This window comes from Saimiri boliviensis, chromosome 5 (genome assembly GCF_048565385.1).
Source record: "Saimiri boliviensis isolate mSaiBol1 chromosome 5, mSaiBol1.pri, whole genome shotgun sequence".
Lineage (NCBI taxonomy): Eukaryota > Metazoa > Chordata > Mammalia > Primates > Cebidae > Saimiri > Saimiri boliviensis.
In genome coordinates this window covers 75,920,537-75,937,460 of record NC_133453.1, presented here as the reverse complement: position 1 = coordinate 75,937,460, position 16,924 = coordinate 75,920,537, and the positions used below count along the sequence as shown (strand labels likewise).

Below are 16,924 nucleotides of genomic sequence, written 5' to 3'. Positions count from 1 at the left end.
TATCATCTCTTCTGATGGGCTTAACAAAGTAATAAATGGTCCTTGAGCTTTCTACATTGTTTCCAAGATAATTTCTGGAGCTTTTTTTTTACAAGAAACAAAAATATTTTGCAACTTTTAAGCCACTAGCAAGGGTCCAAGTTACTTGAGTTTGCTAGTCCATGACAAGGCGGTCACGGAGTGTACAAAACTGCAAGAAATCTTAATAGCCATCGGATCACCTCAAGCATCTCTTCTTTTATAAAAAGGTAAACTAAAAACTAAGGCTCAGAGAGGGTGAATGGCTTACCCAAGGCAACAAAATGATAGACCATGAGCTTCTGCTGACACTGTCCTTCATCATTCTTATTTTACTGAGGTGTTCTTACAGGCCCGGTAGAAATGTTTTCAAAAGTCTAGATAGGTTGTTGAACTTCAGCCAGATAATGAACTATCTGTATATGTCATTAGTATGTTCGGTTCTGGATAGATATCTTTATTTTCATAACTTCAAACCAGGAAGAATGATACTTTTTAAAAGGTGAAAAGTTTAAGATCTCCTGAGATGTGTAAATGTTTGGTTTACATTAGAGTCATCTGGGAGCTTAAGATTTCATCTAACTGATCTGGTGTAGGGCTTCGGCAAAACTTTTTTATTGTTTTTTGTTTGTTTGTTTGTTTGGGTTTTTGTTTGGTCATAAAGTTACAGCTAGCATTTACTGAGTTGATACAAAATTTAACATCAAATTTTTCTAAAACTAGTTCAAAGTATTAACTCCTTCAATGATTTGAACTTCCATAATGGCAATAAATACATTAGTTTCCAAAAGAAGGCTTAAAAGACATGTACCTCCACCTTCCATGAATTTTCTTCTGTCACTTCATTTGTGGCCTAAACAACTTGAGTATGTTGAGAGAGAAAAAAAAAAAAGAGTCTGAGAATAATTTGAACCATTTTAAAGGCATATATATGTTGCCACACTTTTAAAATTATGGGGAGAAAAATGAGAATAGTTCTTTTAATTTGCATACTCACAAATCCCACATAGTCAGGATTTGATATACAATCAGTTGTTCCTAAAATGGAGAATATAATTTGTTAAAATAGTGCTACATGCTACTTACTGAGTACTGGTCAATGATCCTTAATAAGTGATGAGGTTTATTTTACAAAATTAATATTAGGATTTAATTTATAAAATTGCCAATATCATTTTGGGTAACAACCACATGAAAACAGTCTTTAACCTTAGCCTTGCCTCAATGACTTTCTCGAACTTGTGGCTACTTCCCCTATTCCAACATATGGTCTTTCAGGAAAAAGGGTAGGTTGTCCTTGGCAACAAATGTTGTTTTACTTTTCCTTAATATATAGCCTAAAATTATCCTCTTAATTAATTCAAACTACCTCTCATGATCTAAATATATTCTGGTGGTTGAAATGAAATTTTGTTTTCCAGCTGATCAAGTAATAACCAGGCTTGCAGATAAATATCAAAAAAGAAAAAAAAAGAAAAGAAAAATAACAGCTCTTCAAAAGGGTACATAGCTAGGTAGGTAGGAAGATGGCTGAGACGGAGAGGTTCTTGGTGAGTATGCAAATAGCAAAATAGCAGAAAACGTTTTCCCTCTAGCCCTAAGCAAAGAACATCAGCAGGCTGTGGTTAGAAAATACAGACAATATGTATTTAAATATGTATTTAAGTATACACATATATTCCAATCATACATGAGCAACACCTCCCATCTTAGTGGTTGTGGCATTTTGGTGTAGTAGGGTAAAATTTCAAGGATCTATCATTACATGGTGGTAAAACGGTAGATTTTTACCCATCATTATACACGAACCTATACTATATGTTGTACTGTCCTTACTAGATATCTTTAAAAATCAATAGTACCAAATAGTTTACCCATAAGCTCTTTTTACTTTGATGCTAAAATAAAACAAGACAAAAAAAGTAAACAAAAAAGGCATTATTGCACTACATACACTCATTTAGAGTCTTATTAAAGAACAAAACATAATAAAAAGCTTTCAATGTTAAATTTCAATAATACTTTAACTGCCAAGAATGTTATTGATGGAGATTTAACACCCATGTTTTTAAAAAGTTCTCAAAAGAATTTTGCTTATGTATAATTTTTACTTTTTCTAAAGAGATAACAGCTCTGACTGAACATCTATTTCTGAACAAAATTCTACTATCTTACCATCAATGAGTAAATTCGTATGGATGATTGGTTGATTAGTATTATTAGAATTATAGAAAACATAGTTTTCCAATTAGGTAACACTTATTATATTCGTAGTATGTTTAAAATCTTCTCAGAAAAAGAAAAAGCACTGTTCATATAGGCATATAAAACTCCAAAGCTGGTAATATTTTTTCCTTCCAGTTTGTCTGACAAGGATTCAGGCCATTTGGGGTCCCAATGTCTACATTTGGGTCCTATCAGAATTTTCCTCCCCAAAAATGCTGCTTGATCTTCTGAATAATGAAAATAAAAATCTCTCTTTAAAAAAGAACTTTGTACTGACACTACTGGCATAGGATACCACGATAAGGGCAGGGGGAATAAGACCCATGTCTTTTGTAAGTTGGGCCTAAAATTGACTCCAGATTTGCAAGTCATGAACAGAAAGTCAGTTTTAATATAGATGTGCTTTAGAAAGTAAAAATGACGATTATTCTTAACAAGTTACATATTGCATATTATTCTTCAAAAATGACTCATAAAATATCTTTTTAAGTACTTAAAGTCAAGAATATGTTCTACTCTTTTACCTCTGCTTGAATGTAATTTTTCATTTCCAGGAAAGGATACATTTTCCAACTAACCCCCTTAACCTAATTACTCATAAAGAGTAATACCAAAAGTGTCCCTGACATCAATACCTTCACAAAGAAATATATCTATGCACATGCACAAGAACATATTCCATTCAGATAATCAAAACTGTAATTTTTATTTAAAAGATTCCCTTAGATACATGTAATTCCTAGCAGCAAAATTTATCAAAAGCACTTAGTTTGCAAACAGTAAGACTGCCATATCTATAGCCTTATTTCTTTATCCATATACTTTAATTTAAAAGTATGAACTATTAAGCATAAAAGAATAATAGTAGTGTTTATTTCATAGTATTTACTTGATCTGAAAATGGGGATTATAATGAAAATGCCTTCAATCTTAAGGGAACCTTTTTATCCTACTCAGGATAATTATCTTGTAAGATTAAAATCAGTGAATCATACCTAATTAAGATTTATAATTTAGCATCATTGAGGTATATGATCTAAGAGAAAGTTTACAATCTTCAATTTGAAATGGAAAGGGAAAAGAAATTAACATATGAAAAATAAAAAAGCTATTTTTGGCATAACAATATTCTATATTGCCACTATTTACCCAAATTCCTAGTTTGATCATTTTTAAAGCAAACATTTAAAATGAAAATACAACATTCCAAAGTATAGGAGTAAAGCAGGAAATGAAGATTCCCAATTGAAATTATACTACAGAATTTATAGACAGAACACAGAACATTAGAAAATAGGAATAGTAGCTAACTATCTACTAAAATATTTCAATTTTGCAATGCCTTAGTAAAAATAACTAACTAAATAAATAAAAATTAAAAAAAAAGATTCCTAAACTGTGGGATAATTTTTAGTTAAATGGGACACTATTATAATAGTTATTTCCAAGCTTTCTTTTATTAAAGTGCCTATCAGTGTGGAGAGCAATGCCTTGTTGCTACACAGGGCAAAGATTTTTCTTCTTAGAAAATCTCATACGTAGCATTTCTCCCCACAAAGTCTAACAAGGCATTCAAAATAAGTTCAGTTTTGTTCTTCCTCAAAAATATCTTTAAAGCCCCCCACTTTCACCCCAGTCTTGGATTACATAAAAGAATAGTTACTTTTTCCAAGCTCTTTGATACTTCCCTTCCTGGCAGAGTCATCTGATGTGAGAAATATCTTTTGAAAATAAATGGTGCAACTTCAAGTGCACTCAGATCCATACTTGCTGGACATTCCATCATATCGCAGTTTTGATTTGAAAAAGCCATTTGACTTCAAAATTCAGTTTTAGGTATCTTAACATGAAGTTTGATCTCATTGATAAGTACTATGGGATGCAATAATGTAAATGTTTTGTCGACCTATCAGCACAGAATGTTCAAATCAAAGGGGTAAAAGAGTCATATGACTCTAATTTTCGGGGCCAGGGGGTGGGTATTGAAATACAAGTTGAGAAACTGAGTCCAGGATTTGAAAATAGCACACTGCAACATTAGTGTTACTGGATGAAAGAGTTACTTTTCATCTTTAACACAGCTGTCACCACATGTTTATATAGCTAAAATACCACTTTGTAATGTCAAAGTAGTAATACTGATACCATTATAACAAGGTTATTTGGGGGCTTTGCCCCTCCTTCCTGTCACTCAATGATTATGCTTTCACTTTTTTAACGCTCAGCGATTTGTATTAGATAATATAGGATTTCTACATTAAAAAAAAAAAAAAAAAAAAAAAAAAAAAACAACTCATTTTACTTGTGCCTTAATCTAGGAGGGGCAGTGTCGGTGATTGGTAATAGAGAACCTTCTTGGCTCTCAACTACAGATCTCACCGAAACCCTCCTAGCCTAATTATTCTGAACCTGGGAATAAACATTGAAGTATGTACCGACATGTAACTCATTTAAAAAAAGTTCCTTTTAACAATCTTTACACAAAAATTCACATGATACATAGGAGAGATATGAAGACACAGGACAAGACGAGACGAAAGCAAATACTGCAATCCCCAGTTCAGGTATAGAAAGAGCAGGAGATATTTAGCGGTCCATTTCCCATCAGTTTTAGTAGTATCTTTTTTGGCAGAGGCACATGGAATCGTTGTGGAATAGTCCGTCTCCAATTGGAAACCTAATGACTTCCACAAAGTTGGCCCCAGATAAAAGTCTGTAGGTGGTGAAGGCAGGGCTGGCTTCATTGACCTATCATTTGTGCAGGCACACAGTCCTCCTCCCCACCACAGACACACACACACACACACACACACACACATACACACACACACAAAGGGCCCTGCATTTTGTTTAATGCTCTGTGTTGCTGTCTTTAAATTAATTTTTGAACAAGGTACCTCACATTTTAATTTTGCACTGGGCCTCAGAAATTATGCAGCCGGTCCTAGAAGAAGGTAAAAATGTCTGTAAACTGTGAGGATAAGTTAAAACATAAGCAGAAAGTTTAGAACAACATACAGAGACCCACGGCTTCACATTACACTACTTTAAAAATGTTATTTGGCATGTTACTATTTCCAAGAATAATATTTCATCATGAACTAATGCATGAAAGTAGAGGTTACCGATTCTCAGATTAGTTTACCCTCATATATGGATGGCATTTAATTATCAGTTGTTTAAAAAACATCCAGTTGACATAAGGCAAACATTACTTAAATCGGGAAAAACTATATACATATATATATGAATGGAGTAAAATGCGGTTTCTGTTCTCGTGCCAGGAATACATCCACAAGCAGAATGGAGTAAGTACATAAAATACCAGCAGAAATTAAAACATAGGAAAGTAAAGGTATTTCTAACATTATGAAATTGGGTAAAAGAAAACATTTTATAGATATTTTATATTTTATATTCTGTAGTTAAAAAAAGCTTTATTGTAAATTATATATCCTAAATAACTGTTTGAATAAAAGCTTTTCATCCTATGAAAATGAGAACAGAAACCTAGCAAAAAGCAAATTTTCCAAGATAATAAAACACACTTTCTAAAAAAACATTTCCCAACACAAAAATACGAATACTTAAGCTGAACTATAGGGTAAAAAAAAGTTTAACCTTGGCCCTTCATATAATAAATCATGCATTCTGTTTTCAAGATGTATCAGTTTCAAAAATGATTGGAAGCAGTGATACTATAAATGCATTGTGAAAGTCATGAGAGCTAAAATATGAGCAAACATATCCATTTATACATATATTTAACATAAATACATCTAAATTGAAATTCTCCTTTGGATTTACTGCTTCTGATATACCCTGAAACAACAGCCCACCATATGCAATGTTAAGCAAAGTGTCAATATTCAAATAACAAGACAACAAGCAGATTTGTTGCATAAAATATGTAAATATTATTAACAGAAAGTGCCATATGATATCTTGTGTTTTGATGGTTTCTGATCACCTATCTTTTCTGCCTCCTGAGTCTCTTAGCTACTGTTGTCAACAGGTACTTACAGATGTGCTGTACTGAGGCAGCGCTTCTGAGCAGGCACCCGTGGTGCTGCCCTAAGAAAACATGGCATACCTCTTGCTTTTGATTTGCTTCAAACTTATACCTACCATGTATTTTGAGTATATTCTTGTGTACTCCTTATTTCTACTATTTTACTTTTTTAAACAAACATATCTAAAATAAAATTGCCATTTAAATGATAACATCAAAAATATCAAAAGGATCAGTAATCAGCAATCATACCAAAGCAGCTATGCTTAAAATTTCTACCAGAATTTAAATGAAAAAGTTAATGTTAAAAATTCAAGTTTAGGAAAAAAAGAAAATGACAAAATCCAACCATGGAAAGCACTTGCTAAACTGGCCATTTATCTGCAGTCTGTTGAAAACATTCTTTCATTTTCAATAAACAAAATGTAGATACAATCTCTCTCTCTCTCTATCTCTATCTCTCTCTCTCTCCCTCTCTCTCTCTCTCTCTCTCCCCCCATCTCTGTGTGTGTGTGTGTGTGTGTGTGTGTGTGTGTGTGTGTGTGTGTATGTGTGTCTGTGTTAACTGAAAGGCAGAATAATTTGGGGACTTGTAAGCTTCCAAGTGGTACCCCTAAATAATTTCTAAGTTCAACCGATTTCACTAAAACATTAGCTCTTGTATATCTCAAAAGGAAGACATGTAAGTTTTTTTGATTGAGAGTTAAAATTTGCACTATTTTCTGTACCATTTGTTTATTCTAGTTTATCAATGATGCAAGAAAAACAGCAGATATGCTGATTAATCAAGTTTTATCTATCAGCAGCATATGTCAATATTTCAAACAAACTGCAGAACAGTTTCTCCCAGTCAAAAATTTATAAATCAATTTAAATTCCTGGTAATTAAATGTATTAACTCTTCAACAATGAACATAGTACTTTATAAAGAGTATTATGTAAAATCTGCACTCAAGAATATATTGATCAAAGGTAAAACAGCACATTTTTATATCTATTAAACCAAGGTTCTAAGAACTAGAAAGTTCAAGACATAAAAGCCTGCAATTGTTCCAAATAGACCTAGTAATTCTGCTGATTTTGGACCATTAAAACTGATTACTTAACTAGGTAATCATTGAAGGCATACAAACACTCACACAAACAAAAACAGGGAAGTATTAGCATGGCTGTCTTCACCTTGAGATGAAAATTCTGAAAAAACAGTGCAGACTATCAAACTTTGTGGATCTGTCCCTATGCATGAACAGAGTAAGATATTAATTTCTAAAAGGTGACAACCAGAAGCTGAGGAAAAAAAAATAATTAACCCATAATGAAATTACCCATATTTTTTCCAGTGGTTTATATTTAGACTATCTTAGAAATGCCAAGTAATAATACAGATGGTTTCTACAGATTCTTGGAAATACCACCTCTTTTCTTCCCTCTGGTTACACTCTTATAGTATCATCTAAAAGTAATTAATGAAATTTCTGCACTCTTGTATATTTATCAGAACTAACTACCTACAAAAAGGTTTTCAAAGTTCCTGCCTAACATGAATAAAATCCAAAACAAAAAATATTTTCTATCTCTGGAAAGGAAAAAAATGTCAGCCCTGGAAACTCAGCTGCAGGAGTCTTAAACACAACGAAAGAATAAAACCCCCTACTTTCACTCAGAAGATATCAGATACAGTTTTAAGAATCTCACTGATTCAATACAGATAGAAGAAAGAAAAATACTGCATTTTCAGAAAAAATAGGTGTTTCTTGAAATAATTCCAAACAGACTCTATAAACTGTGTTTTCAGAAGAGAAAAGCAAATCAACTTGCACATACAGTTTCCAAACAGAAGTCTTACCCTCTTCCAGGAAAACAACAATAAGACTTTATTACCCTGCTATGATTCTTTCATTTCAGACATGATTAATTAGCAAGTATTACACTTCTCAAAACTCTCAACATACTCTTCCCTATTTATTTGATGATAGACTCACATGAAATAACAAGTTGCCTCCAGCAGTGTAAGACAAGTATCCAAAAACTCTATTTCAAAGAAGAAACACTTCCTTCCTATCTTTGCCTCCCAGAATGAAGCAGGCTGCTTCTAACTGCTTTCACAATGTTTTTTTCAACTTAGTCATTTTCCTAACAATACTTTCTAAATTTTAAATAATGCATACAACATATTCATTATTCAAGAATACATACCATGTTTAATCTGATACCTCTATTTTTAAGCTGAAATTCCAAAGGATTTATATGTCCATGCAATTTATATTGATAACCATAAACATGCACAATTAATAAACAATAGAGATGATGTGTGCAAGCATGTTTTGGGACATGTTTTTTGTAGAAACAATGTTTCTTTTCCAAATAAAAGCTAATTTGTCACAAATATAATGAAAATAATAAGCAAGAATGAAGGAGTAAAAGAGAGGGAGAAGAGGATAACTAAAATTTGAATGAATGAAAAACTCTTGACTCTCTTTATATTCTTCCAAAATACTCTTTCAAAATAATTTTCACTTTGAATAATCTATGTTCAAAATGTCCATTCCATGTGCACCAAGAAGCCAGCCATCACTAAATGCATTACAAACGTATATTTTAACAATCCTCAATTTATAAAGTCTGGGATTTCCCCTTCAACCTTTCAACTGTTATGTCCAGAAAACTTCACACATAGTGAAATCCTAATAAACAGATCCTGTTGGTTCCAGGAAACATTTTTAAAAATCTATACTGGTCAAAATATCCTTGCTTTTTTTCTGTTGTATTAAATTTAGGATCAAAAACATCAAAGTAGCTTCCACCTCAGAACTAACTTTTAGAGGATCAATGTGACAAGGCAGTCCCTGATAGATGTTTCTCTTGATAAACGACTTGTTCAAAAGAGACATTGTAGCTTTCATTTCCTGACCACAACACACTTTTAATTTGCAACAGCAGAGCTGCCAGAGTGTGAGCACTTGCCCACTTTCTAGTCTTTTAGGTTTGTAGCTCTGGTTCCTTTAGGCCACACATTTGAGACAAACAAAATCTAAAAATAATCAGAGTAAAGAATTAGAAAGTAGGAGCCACTAATGCCACTTTCTACATATACACAAGTGTCTACTTTATATACATGTATATAAAATTTCCCACCTAGAATTCCAATCTATGATAACAAGACTCCTAAGTTAACATCATTTGCACATCAGACATTTAAACATAGGGAAATGAATTATGTGACTATTATTTAATAGTAAGCAGAGACTTAAGAGGGTGGCAATTTACACACTCAAATCTGCTGTTAAATGTCATGAATTATATAACTGCCTATGCCAGTATGTTTTTTATGAATTATTGCAAGGATTGTTATTAGTACTACCTAGAAATCACATTTAAGTATCAATACGGTGAACAGTCAAACCATCCAATTTCTGCTCTCAGCACATTGTCCGAGCTCCGATTTAAAATTTATAAATGTAATATCCTCCTCATCACAGGCAGCAGCCCAATCTGCTCTGAATATATATTACAGCTTTAACATCACAGAGGGAAATCGCCCATCTGGCAATCCCATTCGCTCCAACAGCTCCGGGGGAAAAAAAGCTGTGCTCTCTCCTCCTTAAAACATTTCTCAGGGCAAATTATGTGCATCTAAAATAAACAGTCTTCTTATTGATCGCTTCAAAGTCAACAAGTTCCAAATGCAAAATTCAATCAAATCCTTCCTATCGTGTAAGTGTGGTGTGTATTCAGCTCAATAGTCACCAGGGTCCAACCAGAAGTGTATGTCGCGCAACGGGTCTTGTAGTTCCTCTCTTCGGATTCACATTTGTGTTAGGAGAGAGCAGTGATCACGGCCACACTACAGACCCCTGGCAGATCTGCCCCACTGTTATTTCTTTTTTCATATTCTCTCTTTCCTTCTTTCTTTCTTTTGAGGAGGAATTAATGGTCATGGGGTAAATATAACAAATAGAACAACAACAATAACAAAAGCCAGTTTAAAGTGGACATAGCCTTTGGTTACGCAAAATACTTTAAGTCTTTTTGTTGTTGTTGTTGTACCCTCTCAGTCTTAATTGAATATCACAAAGTGTACACAGGGCACTGCCACAAGAGCTATTGAAAACCCCCCTCTCCGTTTAACTGAATTTTTTTTTTTGGAAAGAAAGAGGAAAGAGCGATTTCAAATGAAGTCAATTTCAGTGCCTGATTATTTAATTCTGTCACAAGTTAAAAGTAAAAAGCGCTGACAGGCAGATAAGTCAATGGAAAGGGGAAAAAAACCTACCCCTATTCTTTAAAAGGCATCAAGGACTTTGGGCAATCAAAATATATATTTTTTTATTTTCATGTAAAAGATACCTCTTCACTCAGCGCCCCCCCCAAGAAAAACACACTCTAAAGAACCAATTACTCCACAAAGTGCAATTATCCAGAGCAGATAGTCAAATTGAATTAATAGATTGAGAAAAATAAAATTTCCATCCAGTTCTGTTCCCGTGTGTGTACATATATATATATACTTTCATTAGTTAGTAATCTTTCCCAACACTCCTGCTCTCTCCCCTTTGCCCAGCCTCCCCCCTCAAGAAAATAAAAAAACCCACACTGAGTTTAACTAATTTACATACTATTTGACTTCAGTAGTTATATAATGTATTACTAGTAACATGCAACTTCTGGATGACAGCTAAAACCGATAAAAGTGGATTCAAGTGATATATTAATCAAAACTGCAATATACAAACAAGTGATAGCAAAAGAAAAAGAGCATGGTGACATTAAACATATATTTAAAAAAAAAAAAAAAGGAATTCTATATCATGAGCAACTGTTTGCCAAGCAGTCTTCAATGGTTTTATCATGCTATTTCATTTGTCTTTCCTATTTAGATGCAAAGGAAGTAAATTCCAAAACTGACATACCATAAACACTGGTGCTACTGATCATTTCTTGCTGGCAGCACAAAAAGCTGAATTGGATTTCTCACAAGCAGGAATTCCAAAGGTTGCTTTTCATTAAAGCCACTTTTCCTCTCAGCTATCAAATGTCACTGCCTTGAAACGTGGGCCCTTTCGTCAGGTATTCATTTAACCTACATGCATATAATTAAGGGGGAAAGCAACATCAACAAAAAGGGGATCTCAGATCACAGGAGAAGAAAGAAAGGAAAAAAAGCACATGACCAGGAATGCAAGTCCATGTCAATTTCACTCACTCCCATTGAAACTAACAAGAGCTCCGGGGAGGACGGTAATAGGATCAGTGGATTGTATATACCATTAAATTATACATCTTTCTCTCCCGTTCCTTGCCAACAATACGCCCACCACGCTGTACCCCCTCCTAGATGATGTGCTTACATTTTTCTGCAACCGATCTTCTGACATTTTCTCGTTCCCCCAGCCACGAGATTGTAATTTAACCTCAACTTTTTGTGTGTGTGCAAGATTCTTATTTACACTTCTTATTTACTTAGAAGTTAGTTCCCGAAGAAAGTCTAGCCCCACCCTATGGCTCCGCTTTCTTATTTTTCATTTTTTAAGTAAAAAGGTAGTAATAAGTAAGCCCAATATAGCGAAAAGCGAGATTCTTGCAATCGCGAACTCTTAATCCCATACTATTGTTACAATGATTAAGCAGCAAAAATATGCATTATAATGTTTCAGGGCTACTTTGAACAGAGAAATTAGACAGCAGGTTGGCGTACGGAATAGAAACAAGTGCAAATTGAATTTACTGTTTACGGCACAACTCGAAGATCTCTTTTTATTACAGGTCTTGTATGTATTTATATTCTTTAAAAATAAAACAAAAACAAATTTAAACAGATGGTAGAAAACTACGAAGCTCCTCTTACCTGAACGCGCGGAGAGAGAACCCGATAGGTTAGCGTAGCATCGATCCGATGTGTTTGCTGATGAATGGAAGCTAGGGTTAAGTGAAGGTGCCTATGATTTGAAATCATTCCAAGTTTTTGAAGGGAAGACGGACTGCAGCCTCTGCCATGTTGGAATTTCAAACCCAAAACAGCTGCTTGGAAGGAGCCAGCATGCCAGAGGCTGGGCGCAGGCGCAGAGCGCCGCCGAGCCAAATTCAAATCACTTTCACACTAAGAGCCAAAGATCAGTTTTCAAAGGAGAGAGGGAGAAAGAGACGGAGGCTGCCGTGAGGGAGAGAAGACGGGAGGCAGTGGCGAGAGGCGGGCAGTGGAGAGAGACGGGCAGCGGGAGGACCAGGAGGGAGAGGGAGAGGCGCTCGGAGCCCGCGGAGCTGGAGGGGGAGAAAGGGAGGCGGGAGGCGAGCGGGCGAGCGAGCTAGAGACGCGCCAGAGATTCATGGGCAGGGAGGGCTCAATGGCCGCGCCGCGCCGGCCGGCCGGCCGCTCGGGTCATGTTACACGGCCGGGGCCGCGGCGGCCGCCCAGCCTCGCCGACGCGCTCACGCGGCCCGGAGAGGGCCCCGAGGTCATGATTACGCGCGCGGGGACTCGCGGCTCTCCCTGCGCGCACTCTCGGGCGGCCCAGCCTGGGGAAAGGGGAGCGGCGCCCTAGCGGGGGAAGGGGCCTTTCTTTCCCACGCGTGACCAGCCGGCCCCTGCGCTCCCCGGCCTGCCTTGGAGGGCCCGGGACAGAGCCGCGCAGCTCCCCGGCCCGCGGGCCCTTCCCTTCCGGCTCCCGGCCCTCTCGACAGCTGCGGCCCGTCCGCCCTTCCCTACCCGCTCTGCGCACGGGACGGGATCTGGTGCCGAGAGCCGAGACCTCACCGGCACCCTCCCCGGGGCCCCCAGCAACAGCCAGAAAATGACTTGATCTGCTTGGAAGAGGCAACTTCGGGGGGAAAATCCGCATTCACCCAGTTCCCCTCCCCCCGCCTCCCTGTGAATAAATAAAATCCTAAGTGTCTAGGTGTGCGGTCCCCTCTCGCGCTCCCGGACTCCCCTCCCTACCTCCCCCAGGCGGCTCGGGCCGGAGAAAGCAGCGCCCGGGGGGCCCCGGTCCCGGCGGCTGGTGCGCAGGCACAGACGTTAGGCTTCTGCCTTCCCAACCCCCCTCTATGGAGCAATCTGGGGACTCAGGAGTGTGAAGAGAGTAGGGGCTTTGTGGTGCTGGGAGCCGAGGAAGAATGAAATGTGCAGTTGAGTGTGTTGCTCGCATCCCAGGGAGCAATGCAGTGCTGATTGTCTGTTGCTGAGATAGCCTTTTGTTCGGAACATAAGGTTTAAGAAACACACACGTTTTCTGGGGTCTCTTGTTAGATGTAAATGTGCGGCATCCAGACGCTTACTATGCAGTATAAGCTCAGTTAGTTTACTAATCACCCCGCCCCACCCGCAAACAATCAGGATCATTTGAATGGGAACCTCATTCAGACTTCCAGGCTGAGAGTATTGCCTTCAACCTATTTCATTCTAGACTAGCCAACCATCCAACTGAGATAATAAAGCAAACAATAACATTTGATCATGATGTCTACGAGATAATGTGCCCGGCAAAGTTCTTTAGGAATTGTAATGAGAAAGAGAGTGAATTGGGTCATAATTTCTCTTCGTTTTCATTAAATATGACTAATAGATAAATGGTGAGTTTATACTTTGGCCTGGTGGACATCAAGTCCTCTATATTTCAACGAAGCTAAGAACGAAGGAGGCAAATTACATATTCCACCAGGAGCCTATCAAGCTGAAAATGTTACCTTTGAAGGTTGGAACCGAAAATGCACTTGCTGAGGACTGACCCTCCTCATAAGGGTGTTCACATTTCCCCCAGCTTCTCTGTTGTAGATTTGATAGCCTAAATTGCAGCTCTCCAGATGCTGAAATGTAACTCTTTAAAAATGCCAAATATATACTTTGAAATTAATTCCATTCTCCTTTTATGATATTCTTACCTTTGAATGGATGCCTTTAGCTAACACTCTGAGAAATAAAAATTATTTTAGTTAAATCTAGGCAGATGACAGAATTTAAAAGACAAAAAAGAGTGATTCGAGATCCTAAGAAATATTTCTAAGCAATGAGATTTCTATTTGGAATGGATTTGACCTTTCTGTGCATTTTTTAAAAAGGAGTCTTAGAAATAAAACAGAAGAACTTTATTCTAATGTAACAGAGAACACTGAAACTTCTTTAGTTATATTTTACAGGATAGCTTTGAAAATGATATTATGAAGTTGTTCATTGGAAATTACCACAAAGAAATAAGTGTAGGAAAATATCTGTGGGTCATTGTTGGATTGAGTACAGATGAGTTAAAAAAAAAAAAAAAAACTGTGAAGCGCTCATAATCGCAGTTATTGCCCATTGGGGGAATGATGACCAGAAGTCCTCTGGACACACAGCAGATGCTCTGTGCAATTCGGGCAAAACTGCTCTGTTCTTGTTTGTTAAAAAAGTTCAGAGCTCATCAACCTTTAACATTAAATTCCTAGTACTGAATTTACAGTTCCTTGTATAAATTCAAATAGGGAATAAAATGTATAATAGAGTAGCCACTGAATACAAAAACAATGTGTTTTGATGATAGACTTAAAGCTGTTCATCTGTAATGTCTAAAATAAAACAACTGCTCTTTAAAAAAAAAAAAGGAGGAAAAGGTGTAGTTAGCAAGAGTTTATTAATAGACAATAACTCCTCCCTTTCCAATTCCCTTATAGGTTCATTTGAAATACACATTTTAAAAAACATCATTCAACATGCAAATAAATATAATTAACTTTGGAATCAAATAATTGGCAAACTATTCAAAAGAGCACTGGATAGATGTACGGTTTCAAAATTGTTCAAAATTACATATACTCTGGGAGAAAAAGAGGTTTACATAATAGAATATGCATTATGGGACTTGCAAAATAATAAGATACATGGGAGTTTGTCATTGCACTGTTTCTACCTTTTTTTTTTTTTTTTTTTTTTTTAGATATGGGTAAAAGTTGCTTTTCTCCAATTACTTCAAGCAAAGGAAAATAAAATGACTTTCTTTTTCACAGAGATCCATTGCTTTGTTTGCAATGTTTCATAGTTTTTGTTGTTTTAATAAAACTATCTTTAACGATGTGGTATGATTAGCATTTTAACAGTCACCATATTCTACGTGCATTTGTCTTCAAAATTTTATTCAAAACAAATGTTTCTGACTGTAGCTGATATCCATCTTTATATATATTTTTGAAACTTCTTGAGATAACATGAGAGTTAAAAATTGAATGTTTAAAGGAAGTTGATTGGCTAGTCAGACAGTTATTTCAGAAAAGAATCAATTTGACTAATTTTTTCCACTCTTAGCCATATCATTTCTCTTCCTATTTTACTTTTTAAATGTACAGACATTAAAATATAATGCATTACATTTTGACTAATATATGAATTTCTAATACACAGTATATTCGGACTTTACTTTTTAGGAAAATCATAAGAAAAATCAACGTAACTTTTTTCTTCAGGTGTGTGTGTGTGTGTGTGTGTGTGTGTGTGTGTGTGTATGTGCCTTCCTCTCAGAGGGGAATTCCTAATTCAGAGGGGAATTCTACTTTTTTTTCTTTTTCTTTTCAAAATAATGTAAGCAACAACAACAAAAGTGGAGGCTTAGGCAATAAGCAAGATGATATTGAATGTGATTTTGCAAATGGCCACCTGGTTGTCTGTACTGAACTAAGGATAATATGAGCTAGGCTGGACACAGAGATGTGCCTTACCTAAGCAATGGGAGAGGAAAAGAAAGGAAAGGAAAAAACAAATGGAGGAAGAAGGTAGACAGCGAGTAGAAAAGATGAGGGTGACAAGATGCTTTAAGGAAAAAACAAGTTTGGAGGGCTAAGATGTATAGTTTTTCATAAAATGAAAAACATAAAATGCTCAATCCAATTCAATGTTTCAAATATTGTCTTTTAGATTTGAACTTAAATGTTAAATATTAACACTATTTTCTTCCAGACTCCCAGGTTTCAAAACACATTCCAGGACTTAGTAACTGTTTATGAAACTAGACTTTTTCTTTCATATTACTCACAAAAATCTGAGGTAGGCTCTTACAATAATGCCAATTAGTGACAGGATAATTTTTTAATGCTTCCATAAAATTGCAGTTTATTTTAAGGCTCATCATTTTAACTTCAACTAAGACTACTAAGAAGTCTTTATGTGCCACCCTCTCCCCTAAAAAAAACCCCACAAAAGCTAGTGAAGATCTTGACCTCATTGAGTAAAATTATTCAATTTGTTCAGAATTACACTCAAATGCAGGTACTGTCAAATGATATTAGTGTGGTTCATACATCTCTTCAGTGATGTAGCTCTACAGTAGGGACAAACTGGAAAATCTTCTAGTAACCTAAGTATTATATTTTTGAATTCACATACGTTTATAGTGTGTATATTTGCTGCAAGTTTTGCCTGATTTTGCATGGCTCTCAATTTCATTTAGAAAGTGTTAAATACGTACTGTAGTTAAAAGTATTACCTTAAAAATTGCAGAGGATTTAAAGAAAAGTGAAATTAACATTTTATGTATGAAGCCAGATAAATATTTCCTAAAGTGAATATTATAAAGTACAGTTATAAAGGAGTTCTGTCTGGAGGAAAATGAGTTCTTTTGTGAAGGAGAGGACAACTTTTCTAGCCTTTGTCACAGCAATCTTTCCTCTCTCTCTTTTTTTTTTAATTTAAATTTTTATTTGTTGCAAAGA

General features: G+C 35.9%; 1 protein-coding gene across 2 annotated transcripts in view; it reads right to left on the bottom strand.

Annotated features, from left to right (window-relative positions):
- The window catches only part of FIGN (fidgetin, microtubule severing factor), a 143,499-nt gene extending 130,646 nt beyond the window's left edge, over window positions 1-12,853 (bottom strand). The window contains exons 1-2 of one of the 2 annotated variants that reach the window (XM_003921925.3): window positions 12,102-12,853; window positions 11,167-11,336 (exon numbers count right to left, since the gene is read on the bottom strand). In XM_003921925.3, coding sequence (XP_003921974.1) covers window positions 11,167-11,191 — 25 coding nt within the window. In that variant the 5' untranslated portion in view covers window positions 11,192-11,336; window positions 12,102-12,853. The remainder of the gene's footprint in view (window positions 1-11,166; window positions 11,337-12,101) is intronic. The other variant, XM_074399584.1, reaches the window with a different exon arrangement.
- Between the last annotated feature and the right edge of the window lie 4,071 nt (window positions 12,854-16,924).